Below are 25,931 nucleotides of genomic sequence, written 5' to 3' on the forward strand. Positions count from 1 at the left end.
CACTCGCACCGCCTGCTCCTGCCGGCACCAGAGAATTCCGCCCCTGTTTTCTGCCTCCCTCCTGATTCTCCAGGCCTTCGCGATTCCAACCACAGGCTAGCAAACCCAGAGAATTCCCTCTATGTTGGATGAAATGTAATTTTGTACGTTAGAAATTGTAATTTTTTTTATAAATGATTCATTGTTTGTTTCTGTGGCTGGTAGTTGGGTTACTGGTTTCGGGTGGATACGTTGACTTGAGTAGGGTGATCATTGCTCGGCACAACATCGAGGGCCGAAGGGCCTGTTCTGTGCTGCACTGTTCTATAACATGGGGCAGCACAGTAGCATTGTGGATAGCACAATCGCTTCACAGCTCCAGGGTCCCAGGTTCGATTCCGGCTTGGGTCACTGCCAGTGCTGGTTGGGGGTGAGGGACCGTCAGCAGGGGCTGGGGACCCTTGGCTGGGGGTGGGGAACTCTCCTCTGGGGTGGGCCGCCATGGGAGGGTGGGCGGGAGACGCTGGGGACAACCAGCAGGCGGCACCACAAAGCCAACCCGTGAATAGTGTGGACCCTTTCTGGGGGTAACCCTTGTCCCTGCCCGTCTGTCCCAACGACCACTCTTAACTCCCACAAACTGCTGAGGCATCTGCCCGTGTGGCTGAAGGCCATTGCCAATAGGAAATTAGCAATCGTGGTCAAGTGAGCCCTTCACACATGCCGAGTGGATTCCCGTGGATGGCGGGCCATGTAGCATGTGGGAGTCATTGCCCAGCATCCCAATCACATCCTGATTTCCAGACACTGTGCTTAAACAATGCAGGAGGGAACACCACACACGCAGCATCCAAACACCCAGGGGTTGGGACACAGTTCCGATGATATGTCCACAGCCAGAGGGTGGGTGAGCACCACGGGGAGGGGTGGGGGGGAAGGGGGGTGGTGCCTGGGGAGATGGGCAAAGAGTCCTGAGGCTAGCCTGCATTGCAGAAAGAAGTGACAGAGGCATCATAATGATTGCGCAAAAAGGTGTTTAGCCACCGCCCTCCTCCAGCCCCCCAAACTCACCCCACCCCTCCGCCGGTGCCCTCAGTGATCCTCAACGTGCTTGGCCCTCCTAGCTCTACCACTACGTCTATGTGTTTCCCGAGGATGCACATCTGAGATGGAGGCTGCCAGCTCCCTACATCGTCCTATGGCCTTCGATGCCCCTGGTGGGTGTCCTCTGGGGGCTCTGGAGCAGGTGGGCCCCCGACTCACTTGTCGGCAGCACGTGCACAGCCGTGCCGCCTTGTCCAGTGTGCTGACCTGAAGATGCAGCCTCATCAGAGGGGTGGAACTCGGGGGAGCTGGTGGCCACCGTCGGCGCTCCATGGGATGGGTCCGGGTTGTCACAACGCCCCCTCCTCCTGATGGGTGCCCATAGGGCCCCAGGTTCACCTTGGGGTGGAGGGGCAACTGGTTCGAGGCCCGGCTGCCCCTGCATCATCTGGATCTGCCAGCCCTGGCGGTTCCCCTTGTTCCGCACTATTATGTTGACACCCTCAGCGGTGCTCCTCAGTGACTGGGACATGCTCTGCAGTGCCTCAGCCATGCTCACCTGAGAGCGGGGCATGTCCCACAGAACCTCAACAAGGTCAGCCTGGTACTGAGTGACAGCCCCAGCGTGTCGGACATTCTGCTGAGACCTTCAGCCATGGCCGTCACCGACTATGTGACTCCTTGACAACTTCACGCAAAGTGCTGACGTCCTATACCAGGCTCTCCACTGTGGTCGCCATCCTAGCAGTGTTGGCCTCAGTGCCACTCATTACCATTGCCATCTCCTGCACCTGTAGCTTCTGGGACTCCTCCAATCGGCTATGAATCTGCTGGAGAGACACTAACATCTCCCTCTAAATGTCCCGGCCACTTCCAATCATCTCCATCAGCTCCGGGTGCCTCTGTGCCACAGGCTCAGCTGGGTCCTGAGATCCAGCAGCCCTCTGACTGCTGTCTTGCTAGGGGTTCCTGCCTCCACATGATGATCATCAGCGGTGTGGCGCTCACCAGATTGTGCCCCTCAAGCCTGTCCACTAACATGTCCCACCAAGGTGCGTCTAACTCTGCTGGTGGAGGGTGGGGATGACATCTGTGCAGTGACTGTAACAGTTGCTCCTCGGAGCTCACCTTCGAGGTGTACTCCTTAGAGTCAGGAGACAGTGCAGCCTGGAATGGACCGCGCAGTCGGCTGGACCTGCGGGAGAATGGACATGTGGTCAGTGGGAGGGATGGGTCAGTCAGTAAGGCAATAACAACTCACGCTTGATGGGTCCTCTGGGTGGAGCTTGAGGCTGTTTAGCACAGGGCTAAATCGCTGGCTTTGAAAGCAGGCCAGCAGCACGGTTCAATTCCCGTACCAGCCTCCCCGAACAGGCGCCGGACTGTGGTGACTAGGGGCTTTTCACCGTAACTTCATTTGAAGCCTACTTGTGACAATAAGCGATTTTCATTTCATTTTTCATTTCATCTGCGGCGTCCACCAGCCTCCGATCTGGTGGTGGTGGTGCTTGGTGTCTACTCACTCGTGCTGCCCGGTGTAAGTTGTTGACCTTCTTACAGCCCTGAAGGCCAGTCCTCCTAGCCACACTCCCTAAGCTGACAGCTGCCGCCACCTCATCCCAGGCAGCACTGGCTGCCTTGTGGCTGACTCTCTGGGACCCTCAGGGGAACAGGACATCCCTCCTGGCCTCCACCGAGTCTAGGAGCCTCCCCAGATCTGCGAATCCAAATCTAGGGGCTGGTCTCCTCGATGTCATTATTGCGAGCTGCCTGGGGTAGCTGAGCAAGTGCAGCTTAAGTGCTGCTTGACCTTGTTAGCAGGGGGCTGGCACGTGCGGTTCCGGCGAATTAGCTGGCGAGCCTCCATTTGCGACGAGATGTCCATGAGGCCTCGTTAAATGCTGGCCTCGCTGGGCCAAGCGTCTGGAAGCATGCGGCAATTCCCGCTCGCTACCACACTTAAATTTTTCAGGAGAATTACACCCATTATGTTCTGTGCTCTGCTTCCAAGTCCATCATTTTTTGCTCCTTTTATTTCCCTCTTGGCCTGACTGAGGCTTTTCTCTCCTGTCTCTCAGCCAAGTTTAAATCTCTCTCCTGTAAGATACATTGCCCCCCTCCCAACCCCTAATTCTGCTCATCACTACTCCACCTACTGATGTCACGGGTTTATATTCCCCTGGGTAAACACATAGCTGTCCTCTGTGCCCCATGGTAGTACTCAAAGTGTGGTTCAAAGCATTTTTGTCTCTTTCCTTCTGGACAGCAAGCCTAACTGCCCTTCTACAATCCAGCACACACACTGGGGACTGATCTCACTCATCTTTCTGTTCCACTCAACCACCCTATGTCCCTTTGGGCTCTGCTTTTGGCTTATTGAAAGTGCTCCTCACCATATTTCTCTCCTGAATTCCATTCATTCACAATGTCCTTGCTACCCGTCAGCTTATCGTGGACAATTGCATTGGCATTGTGGCTTTGACTGAATCTTGGACTCCCAAGTGGCAAAACGTTGCCCTTCACTGAGTCCTGGTCTGACTATACTTTCTGCCGTCTATTCAATCCAAGCCAGAGTTATGGTGGTGTGGCTTTTGTCAGAAAACCACACTTTTGTCTTTACCTCTAGTCCTTTAGCACCTTCTCCTCTTTTGAGAGTTGGACTGTGACCACAAAAAGGGGCAGTGCTCGTCTAATCTGGATTTTGCCCCGAGTTTCTCACCCCAATCTGGATTTTGCACAGTTCTGCTAAATATTATTGAAAGGAATTTCAGGGCTTGGCAATGTGAAAGTATGTTAATACTACTGTTTCTATCTGCCTTTTGGCAGATTTGTTGTGTGCTGTGGAGAGCTGCATGATAGCATCCTGCCTAATTTCCAGTTGACAACACATCAAACCACCTAAGGACTATTAGATTTGAAAAATAAGTCTTTATTGGTCCTCACTCTGGGGTGTACCAAGCCAGTTTTTAATGTCACAATCTGAGTATTTTGGCAAGGATGACTTTATAGCCCAGTAATGTGACAGCTACAACTGTGCCCTGCTCCATGTGAAGTGATCCCTGCAGTCATTTGATTTATACTTCACTATAACATTGGCACTGTCTTTTTTCGATTGAACTGAATTTAATTAAAAATGTTAAATAGCAATGTCTGTATTTCCTTTTTCCTCTAATTGTGTTTGAACTACTATTATTACATTCACTTCCAATGTACAATACTAGAACACAAAAAACGTGAAATGTTCATAATCTTTTCCTCATTTAGGTGCAAGAATTGCAGAGCCCACCTCGCGCTAGTCAAGTGGTGAAGGACTGTGTGAAAGCTTGCCTCAATTCTACTTATGAATATATTTTCAATAACTGCCATGAACTGTACAGTCGAGAATATCAGACTGATCCAGTGAGTGACAAATTTAATAATCACTTTCCAAACTCACAAAATATTTCAAAAAATGTTTTCAAGTTTAAGGATGTGTGAGGCATTCAGTATTTAGACTATGATTCTAACTTCACTGCGTTGGGCAGAGGATATGCCACTACACCAAGGCATTGTGACTGTAGAGGCAAGTTGAGAAACTTAATGTACACAGCATGCATAAATAAGTAGAGGAAAGTCATTCAGGTCAGCTTGCAAAACAGATGGCAAAAGTACCAGTGACCCAGCTGAAATCAATAAAGAATTTGTCAGCCATGTTGCCTCCCTCTATACCTCGAAGATTAGGGCAGAAAGCAAAATGATTACTAGCTTGCTTCCCATCTCCTTTCCGAGAAAAGCTTACCTTCATGCATCAGTTCACAAGATACTGAATACACACTTAGGAATGCACACTGAGGATAGAATTCTTTACAGCATTTACCTACTGAAACCCGAAATAAATTTTATCCAGTAAAATGCGAAAGAAATATCAAAAACTTATAATCAAGTAAAGCGCTTGAATGAGAGAAATATCCCTTTGAATTCCACAGGACCCAAACTGACCCTTCTACTAATGAGGCTCTTTAATTACACGTTGGACGATATTTTCCTAGTCCCATCCTAGAATGCGGGGGGCGGGGGGGGGGGGGGGGGGGGGGGGGCAGTGAAATTGTGGGGAGCCACGTAGGGGGAGGGGTCACATCATGGGGATGCAGTCTCATCATTGGGCCATTTAACCAGCAGCGTGAAGGATAGTGACTCAGCTGTCTGAAATCAATCGCCCAATTTGAATAATTACTGGTCCTATTTTCCTCAGCATTTTGCTGATAGCGGAGTGGCCACAACTGTAGGAACTGGCTGCCGGAAGCATGGAGGTGGCCTCCCAGTGGCTTCCCAGAGTTTGGGGCGGCACCATTTCATGGAGGCATTTCTTTTTTTAATCATTGGGCCATAAAGTGATCCATCTTTCTTCCTTACTAAGGTGCCGCACAATCTTCACCTTTCAACCTAACTCGATGGCGCTGCAGAGCTGCTAGCTAGCTGAGAGCCAGATCCCTATCCTGAATTAGAACGTGAGCCCAACAGCAGCCAATTATGAGTCTGCTGCCATTATGATATCCACCATTGGTCCTGCTGCATACCCACGCGAGCTTGGGACGTTATTTGGTCCCAGTGTCGGGACTTAACCCTGCTGATAAAATCCTAACCATCACTTCAATTCAGCTGCAAGAGCAAGAACAGCTAATAATAATAATTAAGAATCTTTATTAGTGTCACAGGAGGCTGACATTAACACTGCAATGAAGTAACTTGCATTATACAGTTCTTTAATCTATTAAATATCCCAAGATGCATCACAGGAAAAATGGTCAGCAAGAAAATGCTCAGAACATAAGAATATAAATCTTGCCTTAAGCAACTAAACATAGCATTTGGCTCTGCGTGTTCTTTTCTTTCCAAATCAAAAGAGAAGTCATATGGTGTAATTTTGATTTGGTGGTACTTATTCTCTTCATCATATTATTAAGGAAATAATCATAATAACTGAACTTAGTTTCCAGGTTCAATGCCTGCTCTGTGCAAATCACTCACCTTAGTCAAAATGGTCAAAGGGATGGCTCACCGGCATTTGGGAATGGAAAATCACCCAGTGCTCATGTTCATGATGACCATTCTTGATAGAAATTCCCAAGTGACGACAGAATTAGCTGTCATTTTTTTTTTCATTCTTTCACGGGATGTGAGCATGGTCTGCTGGACCAGCATTTGTTGCTCATCCCAAAATACCTTTGAAAAAGTGGTGGTGAGCCCCTTTCCTGAACCACTGCAAATCATGTGGTGTAGGTACACCCACAGTGGAAAAACTACCAGTGTTGTTTAGGTTTCTAAACAGAATAGCAAAGATGCTACACCCCAGCGAGTATGGGAAGAGGGGTGAAAATTGGTTACTTTCAAAGAAAAACCTTTTACTTGGCATGGTGCACGGCCTTAGTACTGGGCAATAGAATGCCAAAGTGCACCTTATAAATTGACAAATTTCAGCTGTGCATTTTGTCAACTTTGTCTTTTTGTCAAATTTGCAATGTTTGGGCAGCATGGTGGCGCAGTGGTTAGCATTGCTGCCTCACGGCGCCAAGGGCCCACGTTCGATCCCGGCTCTGGGTCACTGTCCGTGTGGAGTTTGCACATTCTCCCCGTGTTTGCGTGGGTTTCGCCCCCACAACCCAAAAGAAGTGCAGGGTACGTGGATTAGCCACACAAAAATGCCCCTTAATTGGAAAAAATGAATTGGGTACTCTCAATTATTTTTTTGAAAAAAGGTTTGCAATGTTTTAAATATTGTGTATGTTTCTTTTTACATAGAACAAAAAGCAAGAGCTGCCTCCTGAGGAGCAGGGACCCAGTATAAAGAATTTGGATTTCTGGCCGAAACTCATCACTCTTATAGTCTCCATTATTGAAGAGGATAAGAATTCATACACACCAGTCCTTAATCAGTAAGCAGGGCTCACTATAATAATTCATGTACAATGAAAACAATTTAATCTCCTGTGCTGAGATGCTAATTGATCAAGTACATTTTATGCATTGCATGGACAATGAAAGTGATCTGGGGATCCAAATTGACAATAAATTGAACCAATCACAACAATGCTCAGTGGCAGAGGGTAACGCAAATTGGGATGTAATAAAAGGTCAGTACTGAGTTGGCACACTGAGATAATTCTGACATATTACAAATCATTGGTGCAGCCAAACCTAGAATGTGGAATTAGCATACAGCTCTGGTCTGAATAGTTCAATAAGAATGTGGTAGCTATTGTAATATTACAGAAGCAAGCAAACAAAATAATTGACAGAAATTAGGGATTGTATTCTGAGGAAACTTGGGCATATTCTCACTGGAAAAGAGTAAGTTGAGAAGTGATATTATTGTTGCTTTTTGAATTTGAAAAAGAATAAATGATAAATAAGCTGCTTTGTCTAGTCCAGAAAAATAGAACCAAAGGAAGCTGAGCTTTAAGGAAGGTAAATTCTGAACTGATCTGCAGAAACGATGACCCTGATATTGACAGGGAGGTGGCCAGAAAATGGCACCAGATTGAATGGCAGGATCCGATTACCATTTTTGGATTCCGTTTGAACTTCAGACATGGCCCCTGCTGGGTGCCATTTTGGGGAGGGTGTTAGCACAGATCATGGAAGTGCGTGCAGGAAGTATGTGGAGTAGGCAGATCATGACGGAATGCTGAGTTGACGCCAGCACTGCAATCGTAAACCACTTTCAGATTAGTTGCTGATTAATTTCTACTGCCTCTATATGAGATTGTAGAAGGGCAGTGAATATTCTACTGCTATTTAAACATGGTGAAGTCCAGCAGGGAGTGTTGCTGTATGTGGTGAAGGCCTTCGGTGGAATATTTCCATAATTTTTTCAGAGTGTCAGGTTCTAACTGAAATCCAGCGGGTAGCTTTCCAACTTCACAGCCGAGTTTTTAGTCCAGATTTTGAGCCAGCCTGAAAATAAAATAAGGAGGTGTGGTTTACACCATCACTGTCGAGGGACGGGGTCTGAAGGAGCCGGCAAGATTGGCTCAGCAAAGATCAGGGGCACCTTTAACAAAGGCACCCTGATCAGCACAGAAAATTACCCCACCCCCTATCCTCAACTCACAAACACTGGGGTAGCCTCGCCAGATACATCAGAGACTCTCTTTCTACCACCCACCAACTCAAGCATCAGTATCGGGGGCTCCCCTCCCCACCTCAAGCACCAGCATTGCTGGTTCCTCCCCAACAGCAAACCTAATGTGAAACCCGGCCCAATGGAGCTCCCCAGAGGGCCTGCTCTGACACTGTTTCCAACGCAGTTTGGCACTGCCATCCTGTGCCAAGGGGCAGTGCCATTGCCAAAGTGCCCAGATAGCACTGCCAAGCTGGCAAGAGCACTGCCTGGGCGGCAGTGCAAGGGTGCCCAAGTGCTAGGGTGGCACTGCCAGAGGACAAGGGAGGATGCCCATGAGGGGAGGGTGGAGGGGGGTTTTGAAAAGCGGAGGTGTGCAGGGCAGGTAAGTAGGGGCCTCTGGGAAGTTGGAGGGGTGGTGGGTGGGGGTCCTGGGATGCTCTTTGGGGGGGGGGGGGCTGAAGAGGGAGAACCCCATAGCAGGGTGTCCCCACTGGGGGGGGGAGGGGGTGAGGCAATACCCATGTGTGTGGCGGGTGACATTACCCATAGATGGGGGGGGGGGGGGGAACGGCAGCCCGATCTCTGAGTTCAGCTTCCCAGTGATGAAAAAAATTCTAAGGGCGTGACTTGACTCTTCAGAAAGATTTCTAAGTGTTGTAGCAAGCGGGAGTTGCCGTGAGCTTCCCGGCGCTCAGCCCAGTGAGGCCAGCAACGCTTTTCAATGTTAATTGCTCCACATAATCAGGGCCTCACGTGCTTCTCGCTGCAAATGAAAGTTCGCCAGCTGTTTTGCCGGCACCGCGATCGCCACTGGTGGTGGTGTGCCAGACATCTGGCCCTCACCATCTTCGAGGAGCATACTTTGGAGGTGACTGGGGTGGCCGAGGACAGAGCAGTCACCAACGCGGAAGCTGGTGGATGCCGCAGAGTTGAGGAACTACCGGATGAGGGTTCTTATATCCGGCATCCACCACCAGTCTAGGCCCTCTCCCGGTGATTGTGGGAGAATATTTCCTGAGGAAACACAGAGAGCATCATTAGCCACACGTGTGATTAAGTGGTGGGGGGGGGGGGGGGGGTGAAGAAGGCGTTGGGGGGTTGAAGGGGGAGAGGTATAGGAAGGGTGGGGGGGGGGGGGGGTTGCTGTCTACTCAGTGATGCTGCCCGTAGGTTATTGACATTCTTCCTGCACTGTAGGCCAACCCTCCTGGTCATACCCCCTGAACTCACTGCTGCCACCACCTCATCCTAGGCATCACTGGCTGCCTTATGGCTAACCTCCTGGCCCCTGGGGGAACAGGACATCCATCCTGGCTTCCACTGTGTCTAGCAGCCTCCGCAGGTCAGCGTCCCTAAATCTTGTGGCTGGTCTCCTCGCTGCCATTGTTACGAACAGGCTGGGGTTGGCTGAACAAGTGCTGCTTAAGTGCTGCTCGATCTTGTTAGCAAGGGGGCTTGCCATAAGTGTCATTGAATAGCGGTGGGGAATGGGAAACTCCCTGAAAAACCCGCCACAAATTATCTTTGACATTTTTTGGTAAAATCGAATCCTTAGAAGCTTTTCCGTTAGATCGTGCCCATGGTTACAGAGTGACCAGCACTGGGAATTGAATATTCATCTGGGATATTCATAATTTAGGAAAGGCAGAGGAGGAGAGGAGTTGGGGTTGCACTATTGGTTAATAAGGGGATCGGGGGTTATGGGGAGAAGGCAGGAGAATGGGGATGCGAACATATCAGCCATGATTGAATGGCGGAGCAGACTCGATGGGCTGAGTGGTCTAATTCTGGCCCTATGTCTTATGGTCTATTAATAAGAGATAACATGAATACATTAGTGCAAGAGGATATTAGTCAAAAGGATCCAAGATATAGATTCAATTTTGGTGCAGCAAAGAAATAGCAAAGAGCAGCTTTCATTTATGGGAGTCGTTTATAGGTCACCAAACCCGTTAGTAATATTGGGCATGGTACAAATCAGAAATATTTTCTCTGCCTGTAACATTTAATAATCGGCAACTTCAATTTACATATAGACTGAATAAAGTTAGCTGCTGTGCAGGAAGAATTTCTGGAGGCTGTGCATGATGGATTTGAGGAGTAGAATGTTGAGGAACCAATTAGGGATTGGGCTAATTTAGATTTAGTATTATCTAATGAAATAAGGGTTAATCAATAACTTTGCTGCAAAGGAACCATTAGGAAATAATGACCACAATATGCAAGAGTTTTGTTTCTAAATTGTATACAAGATATAAGTTTAAAAATTATATACCGGTAGTTCATTCTGAACTTAGAGTCTGAACAAAGGAAATTATGAAAGTGCGAAGAGCAAATTGGCTTTGGCGCATTGGGAAATACGTTGAAAGATTTGACTGTAGACGGGCATTGGCTAGTATTTAAAGAACTTTTGCAAGGTCTACAACAGATAGAGAAACATAGAAAATAGGAGCCGGAGGAGACTATTTGGTTCTTTGAGCCTGCTCCACCTTTCATTATGATCATGGCTGATCATCCGACTTAATAGCCTAATCCCACTTTTCTCCCATAACCTGTCATCCCCTTTGCCCTAAGTGCTATATCGAACTGCTTCTTGAAAACAGACAATGTTTTGGTCTCAACTACTTCCTGTGGTAATGAATTCCACAGGCCAGCCATTCTCTGGGTGAAGAAACTTCTTCCTTCTCTGTCCTAAGTGGTCTACGCTATATCCTTAGACTGTGACCCCTGATTCTGGACACACCCACCATCGGGAGCATCCTTCCTGCATCTACCCTGTCTAGTCCTGTTAGAATTTTATATGTTTCTATGAGATTCCCCCCTAACAATCCTAACTGATTCAATCTCTCCTCATACGTCAGTCTTGCCATCCCAGGATTCATCCCAGGTAAACCTTCTCTACTCCCTCTAGAGCAAGAACATCCTTCCTCAGATAAGAAGACCAAAACTGCACATAATATTCCAGGCCTTGTATAATTGTAGCAAGACATCCCGGCCCCTGTACTCAAATCCTCTTGCTATGAAGGCCAACGTTCCATTTGCCTTCTTTACCTCCATACTTATCTTCAGTGACTGATGTATGAGGACACCCAGGTCTTGTTGCACATTCCCCTCTCCTAATTTATGGCCAATCGTGTGCCTTCTCGTTTTTGCTACCAAAATAGATAACCTTGCATTTCTCCAAATTATACTACATCTGCCATTCATTTGCCCACTCACTCAACTTGTCCAAATCACACTGAAGGATCTCTGCATCTTCCTCACAGCTCACCCTCTCAACTTGGTGTCATCTGCAAATTTGGAGATGTTACATTTTGTTCCCCCATCTAATCATTAATATATATTGTGAATAGCTGGGGCCCCAGCACTGATCCCTGTGGCACCCCACTAGTTATTGCCTCCAAATTTCACAAAGACCCGCTAATTCCTATTCTTTGTTTTCTGTCTGTATGCATTCCTCCACAAAAATCCCACAGGAAAGGTGAATCAACTGTGTCTAATAAAATATATTATCAATTGAAATGGTTTATAAGGTCGGTAGAAAAAGTGGATTGGGATCAATTTAGAATCTAGCAAAGGATGACCAATAAACTGATAATGAAAGAAAAAATAGAATATGATTGCAAGCTAGCAAGTTTGCAAAAAGGAAAAGATAACAGGGGCGTTCCTCCGGGGCTGTTCCTGGTAGCCGGCATTCCTGCTGGCCCGTTGAACAGAGTGTAAGGCCCAAAACTGAATTCTCGCTGGATGTTAAACCCATTGCATGTCTCCTGGCTCGCTCCTCCTGATAAGATCAGGTTTTCAGCCGAAGCAGGCAAGAACCTGATCAGACCTCATTAGTGAGATTGAAGTGGAATGCTCCTTTCCGGGATGCTCCTGATCCCCAGATGGAACTACAATGGACGCAAAACACTACTGGTCCCTAAAAGTGGGAATCGGACAACACGGTGGCGCAGTGGTTAGTGCTGCTGCCTCACTGCGCCGAGGTCCCAGGTTCCATCCCGGCTCTGGGTCATTCTCCGTGTGGAGTTTGCACATTCTCCCCGTATTTGCGTGGGTTACGCCTTCACAACCCAAAGATGTGCTGGTTAGGTGGATTGGCCGCACTAAATTGCCCCTTAATTGGAAAATGAATTGGTTACTCTAAATTTTTTAAAAAGTGGGAATCGGTTATCAGGGACACCACGGGGGAGCAAGGGGGTGAATACCCTCCCACGCTTACCTCCAGGGTACTGGGCGGGTCCTTCAGGAGAGATAGGGGTCTAGGTGGAGCGGGGGGCTCGGGCTGGATAGGTCGGTTGGGTGTCTTTGATGGGATGGGGATTGTGTGGCACGTCTTTCCTCTGTAGCCGTGAAAACTCTCGTTCAGCATGTCAATTTAAGCGACCTGTCAGATGAAGGTAAAAGTCTCACCTTTGTAGCCTTCAAACTGTTGCAGTAGGGTTCTCCGTTGCGCTGGCAGCGCAGCCTCGCCTGTGGGTTTCCCAGCGACATGAGGTGGCCACATTGGGAAATCCCATTGGTGGTTGGCGGGAACGGAGAATCCCGCTGCTGGCGAGGGTGCGTGTCCAGGAAAACACGGCTGGCAGACCGGAGAATCCTGTTCGTGATGTCTCTCCCAGAATGTCAATTTCAATGATCTGTCAGATATAAAACTCTTTCTTCTAAAGCCGACAAAACTTTGATGTTTCTCCCAACATGTCAATATCAATTATCTGTCAGGTAAAGATAAAACTCTTTCCTTTAATGTATTGGAACCCATTGAAGTGCTTTTTCACATTCAACTTCAATTCCCTTTAACTTTTTCAAGCCTCTGGGTTTGCTGAGATACCTAATAGCTTTGAACTGCATTTTTACTTTCAGTTTCACAGCTTGTCACCTTTTACAGGCCTCTTGATTGACAGGTTCAGGCTATTTCAAAGAAGGTATTAGATTTGTTTCTTTTTATATCACTCCATGGTCCATTAACTCTAAAGTGCTTCCTCTTTGAAAAAACTGCAGTTTGAAAGAACACCTGCTGAATAGAGGTCTTTTTTTTATTCTGAAGAGTTTCCTAGAAACTCTTTTCTAACTATACTTTTTTAAAGGGCTGTTTCTTTGTTCTGAGGTCCACCTAGAAAGACCTGGTGCTCTGTCTGACTGCTTTTTTTTCGTACTGGGGTTTCCTCTGTTCTAAGGTTCCCCCCGAGAATTACTAGGTGCTCTTTCTGAGTGCTTCCCCCACCATCCTGGCAGTGCCAACAGGTGGGGCCTGAAGGGGGAGACTTAGAGGAGGGGCCAGAAGAGGATTGGCCTTTGGCAAACTCGTAGCATGGTGCCGCTTACTTGCAGATGGTGGGTCCATGCCAGCGATTGGGGGCTGGTGGGCAAAGGTTGGGGGCTGGAGTGTTATTCTGGGATCAGGGTGCCCCAATCTCTGAGGATCCGGCCTTGATAGCTTCTTCTGGTCCCATGGCACTAATCACTCCGGCTCCAAATATTTTTTTAAGTGTGGTGGATTGCATTCTGGATCCTGCTGATCCACCCAGCAGGAATTGCACCTCATTTCCCGTCAGAGACCGCACTTAGAAACATTTTAGGAGAATTGCGGCCATAATGTGAAGAAGTGTGAAGTTGTACATTTTGGTAGAAAAAGCATAAAGGCAGTACTTACTAAATGGCAAGAGGTTAAGAAATATTAATGTCAGGTGGTGCACAGAGCGCACCTAACCAGAACCCGAATGAGCAAGTTCTTCCCGGAGGAGGACAAATGTGAACAGTGCCAGGGAGTCCCGGCCAACCACATTCACATGTTCTGGACATGCCCCAGGCTCGTCAGGTTCTGGACAGCCTTTTTCGAGGCAGTGTCCATGGTGGGGGTCAGGGTGGAACCAAGCGCAAAAGTGGCATCAGACCAACTTGAACTCTTTATGGGGAGGAGGGGCCGACACCCTAGCCTTTGCCCCCCCCCCCCCCCCAATTGTCCACCAAAGAATCTGCTCGGCTGGTGATTGGCAGCACCACCCAAAGTTGCAGACTGGCTCTCCGACATGTTGGAATTTCTCCAACTGGTGAAAATCAAATTCACCATCCGGGAGTAGAAAAAGACCTTCCACAAGATGTTCTAGGTCCTGTTTGTAGCCATCAGCCAATAGAGCGGAGGGAAGGAGGGGGAACAGAAGAGCCACGGATCGTAAAGGATGGTGGGGGGGAGGGGCAAAAGCCCATAAAAATGACCGCAAGACATAAGGGACAGAACCACAGGGCACAGGCAAATGGGTAAGCAGAGAACCAGAGGGAGCAGCAATGCACAAGGAAATACACGCAAGGGCAAAGGCTAGGAAGGGCAAATGAAGCAGATTGGCCAAAGGGAGCCCACAGGCACAGAGGGTAGGGCAAAACATGTAGATGTAAATATTTATCGTCGGTTCTCATTTGTTTCTGTTTTCCTTTTTCTCGCTCTTTGGTCTGTTTCTCTTCTGCAATTTTAATTTTGCCTTGGTTGCTCTTGTTTAACATGCGCAGTTATGAGGCTGAAGGGTGGGGTTGTGGAGAGAGAAGGTGAAGAAAGCAACAGGCACATATTTTGACCATCTATAGCTTGTTAATCATTGCAGATTTAGGATGACGGGAAAGTGGGATGTGAAAGTGTGGTTTAGGTAGGAACATATTGTCTTCTATGGTTTCAGTCTTACTCCTGGGCAATGGCTCAGTCAGAATCACATGTAGCCATGACTGTGCTTGCTGGTTAGGTGCTGCTGCTTATGTTTGTACCCGCCTTGTCCTACAAGAGTAAAGGAAGTGAGTGAATGAGTCTCAATGTGGTGTCTTTGGGTCAGGTACCTGTCATGGTTGAATCATTGGCAGTGTGTGCAAGCTGGCAGATGTGGGTATGAGGCTTACAGCGATTCTAACTGCATGAGGGTGCTGTGAATGGGAGGTATGAGTCATGCTTGATGGAGAATGTTGGTGGCAATGGAGGCGAGGGAAGTAGATCTAGTGAATTGAGCACTGTATGAGCCGAGTGGTTTATCTGCAAAGAAAGGGCATTTGAAAATGCATCCATTGACTTTGACCATTCGTGTGGATCATTAAACTTCTTCCCACATTGTGTCCTGGTCCTCTGGGCTAGAATACTTGCTTTGACGGCAATGGGTATATGCTCCCACTGCCTTCTTGGTGACATTCTAGAATGCCTCCTGGTCCCCATGAGAAGAGGACATTTCTCTTTCTGCCCACCACCTTCACCAAGTCATCCAGTGTTCTATCAGAGGACTGTGAAACACAGTCTCTATCTTGTTGCATAATTTTCACTCATCTTCCCGTTCCAAATCTCATATGCATCAAGTTACAGCACCTACTGGTGCAGCCAGAATTCACCTCTCCTTGAAGAGGTGCATGCTAATTTGAAGCAGGCTATCTTAAAGTAGTGCTGGCCTTTCACACACATTGGGCAGAATTCTCCGCTCTCGCGATGAATTGGGAAGGCCGTCGTGAACTCGGCCGAGTTTCATGACGGCCTCGGAGGCCGCTCCTCGCACCTTATTCACCCCCACCCCAGGGGCTAGGAGCGGCGCTCCGTTATTCTCGGCAGCCGGGCCTTAATGCGTCAAGGCGGCGCGCTGAGAATGACACGACGGCGGCGCCTAAGTGACGTCAGCCATGCATGCGCAGGTTGGCCGGCTTCAACCCGCGCATGCGCGGCTGACGTCACGATGGCTGACGGCTCCAACCTGCGCATGCGCAGTTGCCGTCTTCCCCTCCGCTGCGCCGCAAGACCTGGTGGCTTGATCTTGCGGGGCGGCGGAGGGGAAAGAGTGCGTCCCTTTGAGACGCCGGCCCGACGATCGGTGGGCACCGATCGCGGGCCAGTACCCTCCCGAGCATGGCCGTGGTGCTCACTCCCCTCTCCAACCCCCACAAGCCACAAACGAGCATCTGGCGCCCATGTTCATGACGGCAGCGACCAGGTGTGGTTGCCGCCATCGTGAACCGGTCGGGAACGGCAGGCTGCTCGGCCCATCCGGGCCGGAGAATTGGCGGTCGGCGTTTAAAATGGCGAGCGGCGATTCGGCGAGCAGGGGGGGTGGGAGAATTGCGGGGGGGGGGCAGTGAGGGCGGCGTGTCGTGAGTCACCCGGCCCTCCCGCGATTCTCCTACCCGGCGTGGGGAGCGGAGAATCGCGCCCATGAAATTTGTGTCTGACCAAATTGGCATGGGTTAATCGTGCATTGTGATCTCAGGGCCAGTTTTCAGATCTTATCCAATTACTCCCTACAGGTGCTTTGGTTACTCATCTGTTTTCTGCAACTGGCCAATTTTGTTCCTACATTCAATTTGTCTCAAATTATGTTTTCTTAATTTCAGATTTCCTCAGGAACTTAATGTCGGAAAAATAAGTGCAGAAGTAATGTGGAACCTATTTGCACAGGACATGAAATATGCCATGGAAGGTATTAAGCTAAAATTCTTTATTGTTTAGATTTGATGAGTGATGCAAAGAAACCACATTTGTATTTTTCCAATTTTATGAAGGGACACTGGTCAGAATTATTTGGTCTATGTTAGTTCGCCTCTTGAGATCACCAGACTGTAGATTGGAATATATGTCATGTCGTTGATGCGCTACTTCTAATTGATAAAAGTTGGCAATTATATTATCCTGTCCACATTTTTTGTCTGACTATCTCTTTTTTTAATAAGTAACTGACAAATTGTGGGTAGAATAGTGGTTCCACAATAGCAAAGATTAAAATCTCATAAATTCTTCTGTTTCCATTCTCTCACTCCTCTACTTACTTCTATTCTATCCTTAGCTTAGGATAGAATAGCCCAAGCTGTAAACGTCTCCGGAAAGAATGACTTGTTTGAGCTGCAAGAGCAGTATAAGAAATAATCTCTTCCCGAGCTCCCTCTTTGTCTTTCAGGCAATTTAGCCAAGACTGGCAAATTTACCCCTACAGGAGATAAGTAGTGTAAACACTATTCAAGACTATGACTCTCCCAACTCCAATCATTTGAATTTGGGTCGCCTCAATGAGGCCTAATTACTCAGCTGCTAAGCAACCAGTTTGTGTTCTTATTATGATTTTTTTCTACTTCACTGTATTTAAATAAAGCTGCAATAGCAGGAAGGATTTTAAGCTTTTGCCGTTATTTTCCTAAGCTCTATTTTATTAACTCATCAAAGTCTGATACATAATTTGTAATAATTTTTTCCATGGGTATTTTTAAGTATATTAAGAACACATTAGTCATAGCCATTTTTAATCTGAGAGAATATTTTCGAATAATAAATTTCTTTAAATAATTTCCATGTTTAAAAATGTTCAATGTTATTATCCTTGAATAAGTTGATATATTATCATTATATTTCTTTGACAACATTTTATTTCTCAATTCAGCTTTATAAAATTTAATGCAAAGTATAATTTACAAATGCATTTTCAGAAATAGTGGTGTATTTTATCACTAGTTACATTTAATGACATTTCCTGAGTGGGCTTAATAGAATTTTGTTAGTGAGGTTTGAAGCTAATTTCTGATCAGTGACTCTTAAAAACCTAAGTGGTTAAAATGTTTATGCTCCATTTGTGACAACAGGAGATTTCTTGCTTCATGACAGAAGTTCATTTATACTATAATTACCTGAAGCAGGAAAATCATCTATATATATTTAATTTACAAGGCATCGAGAATCATTTGGCTATCTCGCAATGAAATTAGGAAAAGTCTCTTCACTCCAAGAACCTTTTGCATTCTCTACCCATAGAACTGTATATGCTTGGGAGTATATTCAAGACAGAGATTGAAAGATTTTTGGGTGCTAAGTGAGCTATAGGGACAGTGCAGAAAGGTGGAATTGAGGAATGTTAACGATATCATGTTGAATGCCAGATCCAGCTTGAAGGACGAAATAGTCTGCTCCCAATCTGCTCCTATTTTTTAATGTTCAGAGAAGCATAGAATCCCTACAGTGCAGAAGGAGGCCATTTGACCCATCGAGTCTATACCGACCCTCTGAAAGAGTACTCTACCCAAGCTGACTCCCCCGCTCTATCCTAATAACCCCTTAACTTAACGTACACATCTTTTTTGGGCACTAAGCGGCAATTTTGCATAGCCAATCCACCTAACCTGCACTGTGGGAGGAAACCAGAGCACCCGGAGGAAACTCACGCACACACAGGGAGAACGTGCAAACTCCACACAGATAATGACCCGAGGCTGGAATTGAAACAGGGTCCTCGGTGCTGTGAGGCAGCAGTGCTAGCCACTGTGACACCGTGCCACCCGGTGGCTTTCAGGAGTGAAATTTTAAATAGTCTTTCACCCTACCTCAACCTATGCCCAGATTGGATTTCGAGGTCAGGCAACCAAAACCACTCCCAATAGGTGGGTCAACAATTTAAATTTTTTAATGAAGCTGGCAGATTTAAAATATTTTAATGAAGCTGGCAGTCCTCCCAATGCTTCCTCCAGGTCAGTGGATCAGACTGAACTGCTCCTGTGGTCTGTTCCAGCGTGCTCTCTGCCTGGCTGAAGGCCACGCCTGTCAATCAGGCTGACTTCCAGGCAGTGACCCTAGTAAAAACTAAAACTCAACAGCATGCTCGGAAGCCTGGATTTCCAAAGCAACATCCCACTCTGCCATGATGATAAGTTCAGGCTAAATTTACAACTTCCCAGATTCAGAGATGTAATTTTCAGCTGATCCCATCTGTCAACAAGTATGACAAAGCAGCTGTTTTTAAAAAAAATCATTGTGTTTTTTTCCAAATTAATGTAATCACTATTCCTGTCTCATCCTTGACTGTGTGGGAGCATGGTCCAAGTTATGGTAGTTCCATGTCAGGAAGAAAGTAACAAATAGTAAAAAAGAGCAAAAAGACCATTTACTTTGGTTGTTAGAGATTGTGAAACTCAGGGGACTCTGGAAATGATTGTCAGACAAGACTGGGATTAAGGCTTCAGTTTCCTATAGAGAGCCTGATACATTGGCAATGTAACAAAAGGAATGCATCTCCACTGAATAGTGTTTTAATTAATCTATTATTGCTGCCATCGTAATTCCCACCTCAAATGAATTTTTTGTGTAGAGTTAATTATAGAAGACAATGGTTTGGTGCATCTCTACAGAGAATTAATTGAACATCATCAAATACTGCTTTAACATCAGAGCTTCAATGGATATTATCATAAAGGAAATCAAAACTCATACAGCACAAAAATCAAATTAAATTTCCCTAATAAGAAACTGAAATCAGGATACCCATATGTTCTTGTAGCTGCTAATTATCTGGTGCCCTGTTGCTGCTGGTAATTTTAGCTTATCTATATTCAATATTACCTCTCCAGAATAGCAATTCTCCAGCAACTATTTTCTAATTTGAAAAATAAGGTAATTGAAGAATACCTTCAAATACCAGCTGTTCAGGGATGTAGAGCATCATGTTAGTTCCTAGACATTGCTGCTTTAAAAAAATATATATTTTGATTAGAGCTTTTCCATTTTTACAAATAACGCAACAAATCCTCAGGATTAGTACAACACAGCATAAATGCCTCAGTATACATGAATACAGAAAAAGACTGTATTCTTAGTTCAGCTTAATGATTAAACTTGGTGCTTTCATACATACCAACAAATAAACCAGAGAATGAAGGAGAAGAGGATCAAGCTGTGAAAACATGTTAAAGTGGTGCACACCTTCACATTTAACAAATGCTTGTACAGCAAATGAAAATATAGGATAAGATTTTCCCGTCATGTTCGGGGGTGCACCAAAACATATCTCCCCCAACTCCAACCATGCCAGAGTCATCAAAAACTCATTATGATGTATTTTTCTCATATATAAGATCTGTCTGTAACTTTGCAGGAGCCAGTCAATGATTCTTTAATCCCAAAATAACATTAAAAAACAGAAAGAATTTGCAAAGACATTGGGCGGGATTCTCCCTTACCCGGCGGGGCGGGCGGTCCCGGTGCCGAGGAGTGGCGTGAACCAGTCCAGCGTCGGGCCGCCTGTAAGGTGTGGAATCCTCTGCACCTTCAGGGGCTAGGCCGGCGCTGGCGGGGTTGGCGCCCCGCCAACTGGCGCCGAAGGTCCTCCGCTGGTCGGCGCCAGTTGGCGGGGCGCCAACCCCGCCAGCGCCGGCCTAGCCCCTGAAGGTGCAGAGGATTCCACACCTTACAGGCGGCCCGACGCTGGACTGCGCGGGAGCCTGTGCCCATTTAGGTTTTTTTTGGAGCTTAGGGAATTTCTCACCTGTCAAACTCACACTCAGAATTTTCTTCTGCAGTGGGGAACTAAACTCGCCGGCCAGACCTCTGGCAGGATTCCCTGATCTCAAAGTGAGCTTGAGGGTTCCCCATACTCCCACCCACGGACAATGTGACCTTCCCACAGACATGGGCATCATCCCTTCCCCCCCTCCCGTCCCAAAGTGAGCACACCTTATTTAGCTTTGACAAAGGGTCATTGGTCTTGAAACGTTAGCTCTTTTCTCTCCCTACAGATGCTGCCAGACCTGCTGAGAGTTTCCAGCATTTTCACTTTTGTTTCAAAATCTCGCTATAGTGTTGCTGACGGCCTCCCCCCCCCCCCCCCCCCCATCATACCCATTCTTCACCCCCCCCCCCCCCCCCAAAACACCCTTCATAACCCCCCTTTCATGGGTATGGGCCCCCTCAGGCCCTGCCAACCTGGCACCCTGGCATTGCCAGCCTGGCACCCATGTCAGCAGCCTTGCCAAGTGGGGAGGGTAAGCTGGTGGTACGCGGCTTCAACCAGGGAGACTTGGAAACAGTAAAACACTCGGCTGCCACACCTGCGTGGTTATGTTGGAGGCCGGTTTCCAATATTTTTTAATTAAGTCTTTAACACCTCATCTAACCCTCTCCTACCCATCTTTTGAGAGGTAATGTCTAAGCTCACATATGGGCCGTGATTCTCCCCTACCAGGCGGGGCGGGGGTCCCGGCGTCGCGGGGGGGGGGGGGGGGGTCCCGGCGTAGCGGAGTGGCACCAACCACTCCGGCGTTGGGCCTCCCCAAAGGTGCGGAATTCTCCAACCTTTGGGGGCTAGGCCCACGCCGGAGTGGTTGGTGCCACACCGACCGGCGCCAAAACCGGCGTTGGGGCTGGCCGAAAGGCATTCGCCGGTGCGTCAGCTAGCTAGCGCTCGCGCTGACGTCACCACCGGCGCATACCGCTGGGGGATTCTCTTCCACCTCTACCATGGTGGAGGCCGTGGCGGCGGCGGAAGAAAAAGAGTGCCCCCCACGGCACTGGCCCGCCCGCCGATCGGTGGGCCCCGATCGCGGGCCTGGCCACCATGGGGGCACCCCCTGGGGTCCAATCGCCCCGCGCGCCCCCCCCCCAGGACCCCGGGGGCCCATTTGCGCTACCACCAGAGGTGGTTGAAACCATGGCGGCAGGAGAGGCCTGTCAGTGGCGGACTTCGGCCCATCGCGGGCCGGAGAATTGCCACGGGGGGCCCGCCGATCGGCAGGGCGTGATTCCCGCTCCCGCCAATTCCCGGGTGGCGGAGAATTTCTGCCACGGCAGGTGTGGGATTTGCGCCAGCCCCGGGCGATTCTCCGACCCAATTTCGCCCATGGTTGATCGTAAGCTGCCAGTACTTTCAAAATAGTATGATAGAATAAAGGTTTACACTTGAAAAATGAACTGTTGAGCTTGGTGCCACACGGCTGCTGATAACTGTGCACCTTTATAATCCAGTATGAATCACATCTTGAAGGGATGATAAATGAGGAAAGAAAAGTTTACAAGGATGAACATTCTCGGACTGTGTGGGTGTGTAGTGTAGTGTTGGTAACTCCACGTTAGGTGTTTAACATCAGAGGTGCTCAATTAAGAAAAAAATTTGCATCCAGTTGCATTCAGCGTACAGTTTGCCAAATATAAATTTTCATAATGGTAACTCACAGAAAGTTGTACAAATCAGTTCATTAAACTAAATAAATGCAACGGGAATTATAGACAAACTTCATTTTTTTTTGTGCCTGTAATGTAGGGCAGCATGTCTATGCTGGAGTCAATATAGGTCAGTAAGTACTGTTTTATATAATTTAAAGTTTATTGATGGTGGATGAAAATTGGAGGTCAATTAGGAGATTGTTGGAATTTTGTTTTAAATCATTGGATGTGGGTGTCGTTGGCTGGGACAGCATTTATTGCTCATTAGTGCAGCACGATAGCACAGTGGTTAGCACAGTTGTTTCACAGCTCCAGGGTCCCAGGTTCGATTCCCAGATTGGGTCACTGTCTGTGCGGAGTCTGCACGTTCTCCCCGTGTCCGCGTGGGTTTCCTCCGGGTTCTCCGATTTCCCCACAGTCCAAAGATGTGCAGGTTAGGTGGATTGGCCATGGTAAATTGCCCTTAGTGTCCAAAAAGGTTAGGTTGGGTTACAGGGATATGGTTGAGGCGTGGGCGTAAGTAGGGTGCATTTTCCAAGGGTCGGTGCAGACTTGAGAAGCCGAATGGCTTCCTTCTGCACTGTAAATTCTATGATTCTATGATCGCTAATTGCCCTTGAACTGAGTAGCTTGCTGGGTCACTTCAGAGGGCAATTAAGAGTCACCACAATAGTGTGGATCTGGAGACTGGGTAAGGATGACAGATTTCCCGATGGGCTTTTGCAGCAATTGATAATGATTTACTGATCATCATTCGACTTTTAATTCCAGCTTTAATTGGATTCAGATTTCATGATGGAATTTGAATTTGAATCCCTAACTGGTTCACTATTGTCCTTCAGGGAAGGAAATCTTACCTGCTCTAGCCTACATGTGACTCCAGATCCACAGCAATGTAGTTGATTCTTAACTGCCCACTGAAATGGCCCTGAAAAGCTACTCAGTTCAAAGGCAATTAAGGATGGGTAGCAAATGCTGGTCCAACCAGCAAAATCTACAGCCCATGAAAGAATAAAGAAAAAGTTAACTCCAATGAGAATAGCTGGTTATAAAGGGACTTGTCAAAAGTATGTTTGTATAAAAAATATAATGAATTATTTCAGTTTTACTGTCATATTCTGTTTGAAATATAAATTGAAACTTTTGCTTAAGTTACTACATAAGGCAAGAGTGGCGCAGTGTTGCCTCACGGCGCCGAGGACCTGGGTTTGATCCCGGTCTCAGGTCACTGTCCCAGTGGAGTTTGCACATTCTTCCTGTGTCTGCATGGGTTTCACCCCCACAACCCAAAAAGATGTGCAGGGTAGGTGAATTGGCCACGCTAAATTTTCCCTTAATTGGAAAAAAAGAACTGGGTACTCTAAATTTATTTTTTTAAATGTTGCTACATAAGGGAAATTCCTGGGTTTTAGGTATTAAGCATACAGTTTAAGCCATTTTTGCATGAATGTTAGATATGGAATCATAGAATCCCTACAATGCAGAAGGAGGCCATTCGGCCCATCACGTCTGCTCCGCACCTTTGAAAGAGCACCCCCATCCCCATAACCAAGTAACCCCACCTCAGTAACTGGACACACTCAGAGGCAAATTAGCATTGCCAATCCACAGATCCTGCACACCTTTTGGACTGTGGGAGGAAACCGGAGCTCCTGGAAGAAACCCACGCAGACACGGGAAGAAAGTGCAATCTCCACACAGTCACCCAAGACTGTATTCGAACCTGGGCCACTGGCTCTGTGAGGTATTATGCAGTCCGGCAGTTCTTGACAAGAGTAAATGCTGATGTGCCATCAATTCACTCGGAACACGATTGGAAGCAAACCGTGGTTTTAATAGACTTACAACTGAGCCTGCCTACGACAAGAAGAACTGAGGGCAGGCTCACATGGCTGCAGCACTTTATACTTCCGGTAGTGGGAGGGGCCATGGGCGGAGCCGAGGGTGGAGCCCTATACAAGCTCCTCATCTTCCCCTGTGGGCAGAGCCGCGCAATGGCTCACAGACAGAGCCCACAAGGACACAATACAATACAGTGTGAATTACATTCACCACATTCACCCCCTGTTAAAAAAATCCAGTCCGGCGGGGGTGACGGGTCTACAGGTTGAGCCGGTCCGGTGGCTGATTCATCCTTTGGGATCGGCGGAGCACCGGGGTTGCAGCCTCTTGGGGTGGCTTGGTGGTGACGGTCAGTGTGGATATGGGGGTGGACTCCGGGGGTGTTTCAGTCCGAGCTCCGTTCCTGACCGGTGTGATAGGCGCAGGGGGGCGCAGGAAAAATATAGGCATGGGGGCGCAGGTTGTGAGGGGTTGGGTGGGGTGTAGTGTGAGGGGTACCTCGGCGGTGGTGGTGGTGCATCCTGCAGGCGCCAGGTCGCGGAGGGAAACGGTGTCCTGGTGGCCGTCGGGGTATTCAGTAAAGGCGTAGTGGGGGTTCGAGTGAAGCAGTAGTACCTTCTCTACGCGTGGGTCCGTTTTGTGTGTCTAGACCTGCTTCCGGTGGAGAACCGGGCCCGGTGTTCTCAACCAAGATGGGAGCGAAGCCCCCGTGGCAGTGTCCCTAGGGAAAACAAATAGTCGCTCGTGAGGGGTCTGGTTAGTTGCAGTGCACATGAGGGACCTAATTGCATGGAGCGTGTCGGGGAGGACCTCCTGTCAGTGGGAGGTCGGGAAATTCCTGGACCGGAGGGTCAGTAGGACGGTCTTCCACACCGTCACGTTCTCCCTCTTCACCTGCCTGTTACCCTTGGGGTTATTGCTGGTAGTCCTGCTCGAGGCGATGCCCTTGTCGAGCAGGTACTGACGCAGCTCGTCGCTCATGAGGGACAAACCCCTGTCGCTGTGTACGTAGCTGGGAAAACCGAACAGGGTGAAGACACTGAGCAGGGCTCTGATGACTGTGTGGGAGGTCATATCGGGGCATGGGATAGCAAACGGGAAGCGGGAGAATTCGTCTATGACGTTGAGGAAGTACACATTTCGATTGGTCGAGGGGAGTGGCCCTTTGAAATCGATGCTCAGGCATACAAAGGGCCGGGAAGTCTTTACCAGGTGGGCCTTGTCTGGTCTATAGAAGTGCGGTTTGCACTCCGCGCAGATCGGGCAATCCCTGGTGATGGCTTTTACCTCCTCGGTGGAGAAAGACTGATTTCGGGCTTTGATGTAGTGGGCGAGCCGGGTGACCCCCGGGTGGCAGAGGTCGTTGTGGATAGCCTTTAGGCGGTCGTCTTGCGTGTTGGCGCATATGCCGCGGGACAGGGCATCTGGGGGCTCGTAGAGCTTCTCCGGTCGATATATGATGTCATAATTATAGGTGGCGAGTTCGATCCTCCACCTCAAGATTTTATCGTTTTTTATTTTGCCCCTTTGCAAGTTGTCGAACATGAAGGCAACCAATCTTTGGTCGGTGATGAGGGTAAACCTCCTACCTGCGAGGTACTGCCTCCAGTGCCGTACGGCTTCCACAATGGCTTGAGCTTCCTTTTCGACTGAGGAGTGTCGAAGTTCCAAAGCGGAGAGGGTTCGGGAGAAGAAGGTGACTGGTCTCCCTGCCTGATTCAGAGTGGCGGCGAGAGCGACCTCTGAGGCATCGCTTTCCACCTGAAAGGGGACGGATTCATCCACAGCCCACATGGCGGCTTTGGCGATGTCCTCCTTGATGCAGTTGAAGGCCTGGCGGGCCTCTGCTGACAGTGGGAAGAGTGTGGTCTTAAATAGTGGACGGGCTTTGTCCGCATACTGGGGGACCCACTGGGCGTAATAAGAGAAGAATCCCAGGCACCTCTTGAGGGCCCTGGGACAATGAGGGAGAGGGAGTTGTAAGAGGGCACATACTGTCCGGGTCGGGGCCTAGGACTCCGTTTTCCACGACATAGCCGA

The 25,931-nt window shown here is 48.1% G+C and overlaps 1 protein-coding gene across 20 annotated transcripts in view; it reads left to right on the plus strand.

Annotated features, from left to right (window-relative positions):
- LOC119962769 (protein unc-13 homolog B-like) overlaps positions 1-25,931 on the plus strand; it is a 746,238-nt gene that overhangs the window by 602,129 nt on the left and 118,178 nt on the right. For all 20 annotated transcript variants that reach the window (XR_005459949.1, XM_038790824.1, XM_038790825.1 and 17 more), the window contains 3 exons: positions 4,288-4,422; positions 6,802-6,935; positions 16,472-16,557. Coding sequence is in view for 19 of the 20 variants with exons in the window: in XM_038790824.1 (XP_038646752.1) it covers positions 4,288-4,422; positions 6,802-6,935; positions 16,472-16,557 (355 nt within the window). In the remaining variant the exon portion in view is untranslated. The remainder of the gene's footprint in view (positions 1-4,287; positions 4,423-6,801; positions 6,936-16,471; positions 16,558-25,931) is intronic.

Source organism: Scyliorhinus canicula, chromosome 3 (genome assembly GCF_902713615.1).
Source record: "Scyliorhinus canicula chromosome 3, sScyCan1.1, whole genome shotgun sequence".
Taxonomy (NCBI): domain Eukaryota; kingdom Metazoa; phylum Chordata; class Chondrichthyes; order Carcharhiniformes; family Scyliorhinidae; genus Scyliorhinus; species Scyliorhinus canicula.